At 57.9% G+C, this 3,727-nt stretch overlaps 1 protein-coding gene across 1 annotated transcript; it reads left to right on the top strand.

Moving 5' to 3' along the window:
* Positions 1-1,751: 1,751 nt before the first annotated feature.
* CCN1 (cellular communication network factor 1) lies at positions 1,752-3,727 on the top strand. Its single transcript, XM_086462855.1, has 5 exons — positions 1,752-1,811; positions 2,018-2,234; positions 2,629-2,976; positions 3,116-3,318; positions 3,428-3,727. Exons 1-5 carry the CDS (start codon positions 1,752-1,754, stop codon positions 3,725-3,727), a joined length of 1,128 nt encoding a protein of 375 aa, XP_086318981.1.

Genomic DNA, 3,727 nt, shown 5'->3' with positions numbered 1-3,727 from the left:
ACGCGTCAATCTCATTTACTCGAAGGAAAAGAAAACCAGGAAGGGAATAAATTGTGGGAGAGAAAAAAAAAAATCAACAAAGAACAACCAGCCCACAACGGGAGCCCTCCAGCAGGTCCCACACGGCCGCCCCCCCCCCCCCCCCCCGCCGCTCCTGCTGGCACCGGGGCACAAAACACACCGCGGACACCCGGAGCGTGTGTCCCTGTGCCCGTCCCGTCGTGTCCCCGTGCCCGTCCCGTTGTGTCCCTGGGGGCAGCCCCGGGAGCAGCACTTACCCGCGGCCACGGTCTCTGTCACCCTTCGGGCTGCGACACCGAGAGGTTTGGGCTTCGCTCCTGCGAGCAGCGGGGCGGCTGCGGCTGCTGGTGATGCTGGTGCTGCTGCTGGTGATGCTGGTGGGGGTCCTGGTGCTGCTGCTGGTGCTGCTGGTGCTGCTGCTGGTGCTGCTGTTGATGCTGGTGCTGCCGCTGGTGGTGCTGCTCCCCCTCCCCAAATGCCCCCACCCTTTCCGAGGCGGTGGCTCTCTGGGAACGCACCGCAGGCCAGGTTAATCGCACCCCCCTCCTCTCCTCATCCCCTCCCTCTCCACTGTCTTCCTCACCCCCCTCCCCTTCTTTTTTTTTTTTTTTTTTTTTTTTTGCTGCAAAAGAGGGTTGGTTTGGGGGGTTTTTTGGTGTTGTTTTTTTTTTTTCCAAAGTCGCGCCTCTCCTCTGAACGCGCTCCTCCACCTTCCAGCCTTGAAAGCGACCGAAAAGGGAGGGAGAGAAAAAAAAAAAAAAAAGAGGAACCCCCAAAGCTTGTGTTAGGAATAATAATAATTTGTAAATTTTTTAAAAAAAAAGAAAAATCCCTGGAATGGGGAGTTATTGTGACGCCGTTGGGTAGCGAACTCAAGCGCTGGGCTTTTTTCAATAAAGGAGCAAACTGCAGCAGAGAAAGCCAGTTGGCTCCTCCAGCACCATTCTCCTAAATCATGATGGACAGATTGCGTGAAAAAAAAAAAAACAAAACCCAACAAAAAAACCCCCAACCAACCCCAAAAACAACAAAAACCCAGGAATTCCAAAGAATTTCCTGCCCTGGGAACAGAAGGGCTATATTTAACAACATCTGAAGCTGTCAAGAATGCTTTGCGGTTGGAGAACAGAGCAGAAAAATGTGAAAAATGCAGGCTACTGCTAGACCAAATATGGAAATATTGTTACGTCTGGTGCCCGCGAGCCCCATCTGGAAATACTTAACGGCGGCGAAAAGACAAGGGGGGGGGGGGGGGGAACAACCACCAAAAAAAAAAAACCCCAAAATCTTCATTTTTTAACACGCAAACGCAACGCCACGACCCCCAGCTCCGCCGAGGGACACCCCAACCGCTTTGATAATGGGGTAATGGGGGTTTGGGACCCCCCTCCCGGTGCCCCCCCCCCCCCTCCCGCGCCGCTTCCCACCGCCCCTTCGGGGCGGTGGGAAGCGGCGCGGGAGGGGGGGGGGGGCGTGGCGCGGCGCGCGCCGGCCGCATTCCTGGGATGCCGCTGGCCGCGTCCCGGAACGCGCGACGTCAGCGCCGCGGCGCACGCGGGCGGCCCCCGCGCCCCTATATAAAGGCGATCGCGCTTCGCCGTTCCCTCAGACCGGCGGCGGCGGCGGCGGCGGCGGCGCCTGTGGACGATCGTCGCTTCAGCTTCTTGGAAAAAAAAAAAAAACAAAAAACCCCCAAAAAAAGCCGAAAAAAAAAATTAGAAAAAAAAAAAATGGGCTCCGCGGGGAAGCGTCCCGCTTTGGCGGCTGCTCTGCTGTGCTTGGCCCGCTTGGTGAGTGCCCGCTGAGGGGGTGGTGGGGGTGAGGGAGGGTGAGGGGCGGGAAAAGTGGCGGGGCGCCGGTCCTCACGGCCGCCCGTCGGTCCTCACGGCGGGTCGCCGGTCCTCACGGCCGCCCGTCGGGTCGCCGGTCCTCACGGCCGTCCGTCGGTCCTCACGGCCGCCTCATCGTTCCTCACGGCCGCCTCATCGTTCCGCAGGCTCTGGGTTCGCCGTGTCCCGCCGTGTGTCGGTGCCCGGAGACCGTCCCGCAATGCGCCCCCGGGGTGGGGTTGGTGGCGGATGGTTGCGGTTGTTGCAAAGTCTGCGCGAAGCAGCTGAACGAAGACTGCAGCCGGGAGCAGCCCTGCGATCACACCAAAGGGCTGGAGTGCAACTTCGGGGCCAGCCCCGCCGCGCTGAGGGGCATCTGCAGAGGTAAGCGCTCTCCCCCCCCCCCCCCCCCACTCCCGCCAAAAAATAACCCCCCAAAAAAACCCCGCAAACCCCTGTCCCAGTAGTGCCGGAGTTTAGTAATTTCGAGGCCATGTATGGTTATGCTTTGTTGTCGGTAGCTTGGCAGAAAGGCACATGACTTCAGCGGTCTGGAATGCGATTCAGTGTGTCTGGGCTCCGCTAAACGCCCATAAGGAAAAGTGATTCCTGACTTAACTTATTGTTCTGGCCCCGAGTACTCCTGGAGGGGGGGGGGGGGGGGGGAGAATTGTCAGGAGCCCCGTTGTAAACCCCGGTTTAACGGAGCGGCGAATACCCGCGCTTAACGCGAGCCGTCCCACCGCTGACTCCTTTCCCTCTCTGCTCGCCTCTACAGCGCAGTCCGAGGGGAGACCGTGTGAATATAACTCCAAAATCTACCAGAACGGCGAAAGCTTCCAGCCGAACTGCAAACACCAGTGTACGTGCATAGATGGAGCGGTGGGCTGCATCCCGCTCTGCCCGCAGGAGCTCTCTCTGCCCAACCTGGGCTGCCCCAGCCCCAGGCTGGTCAAAGTGCCCGGGCAGTGCTGCGAAGAGTGGGTCTGCGATGAAAGCAAGGACGCGCTGGATGAGCTGGAAGGCTTCTTCAGCAAAGAGTTCGGTCTGGATGATTCCGAAGGCGAGCTGACCAGGAACAACGAGCTAATTGCCATTGTGAAGGGAGGCCTGAAGATGCTACCTGGTGAGTATGGGCTGATCTGTGTGACAGTTACGGGGAGGAGGCGGGAGGATGGCTGTACAACTCCAGAGACGCCCCCCAATGGAAAGAAAAACCCAGCTGAGAGGGTGTATTTAAGCTAAGCCCTCCTTTTCTTTTCCAGTGTTTGGAACCGAGCCACAAAGCCGAGCTTTTGAGAATCCCAAATGCATTGTGCAAACAACCTCCTGGTCCCAGTGCTCAAAGACGTGTGGAACCGGCATCTCCACGAGGGTCACCAACGACAACCCCGACTGCAAGCTCATCAAAGAGACCAGGATATGCGAAGTGAGGCCGTGTGGCCAGCCTAGCTATGCCTCCCTCAAGGTAAATACAGACTCTTCTGGTGCTCCTCTTCTTTCCAGGCTGCTTTGGGTAGAGGGTAAAGGCTGGAGAAGAATCTCCTGCTAATGATGTTGCCTCCTCTCCTTTACAGAAGGGGAAAAAGTGTACCAAGACTAAGAAGTCCCCGTCCCCGGTGAAGTTTACTTACGCCGGATGCTCCAGCGTGAAGAAGTACCGCCCCAAGTACTGCGGCTCCTGCGTGGATGGCCGGTGCTGCACCCCCCAGCAGACCAGGACTGTCAAGATCAGGTTCCGCTGCGACGACGGGGAAACCTTCACCAAGAGCGTCATGATGATCCAGTCCTGCCGGTGCAACTACAACTGCCCGCACGCGCACGAAGCTTATCCCTACTACAGACTAGTCAATGACATTCACAAATTTAGGGACTAA

Source organism: Leptosomus discolor, chromosome 3 (genome assembly GCF_034619465.1).
Source record: "Leptosomus discolor isolate bLepDis1 chromosome 3, bLepDis1.hap2, whole genome shotgun sequence".
NCBI classification, from domain to species: domain Eukaryota; kingdom Metazoa; phylum Chordata; class Aves; order Leptosomiformes; family Leptosomidae; genus Leptosomus; species Leptosomus discolor.
This window is presented reverse-complemented; position numbering and strand designations above follow the sequence as displayed.

Coding starts and splice junctions, on each gene's coding strand:
- CCN1 (XM_086462855.1), top strand. CDS start 1,752: ATGGGCTCCGCGGGGAAGCGTCCCGCTTTGGCGGCTGCTCTGCTGTGC. Junction 2,235..2,628: donor GCTGAGGGGCATCTGCAGAG/GTAAGCGCTCTC, acceptor TCGCCTCTACAG/CGCAGTCCGAGGGGAGACCG. Junction 2,977..3,115: donor AGGCCTGAAGATGCTACCTG/GTGAGTATGGGC, acceptor TTTCTTTTCCAG/TGTTTGGAACCGAGCCACAA.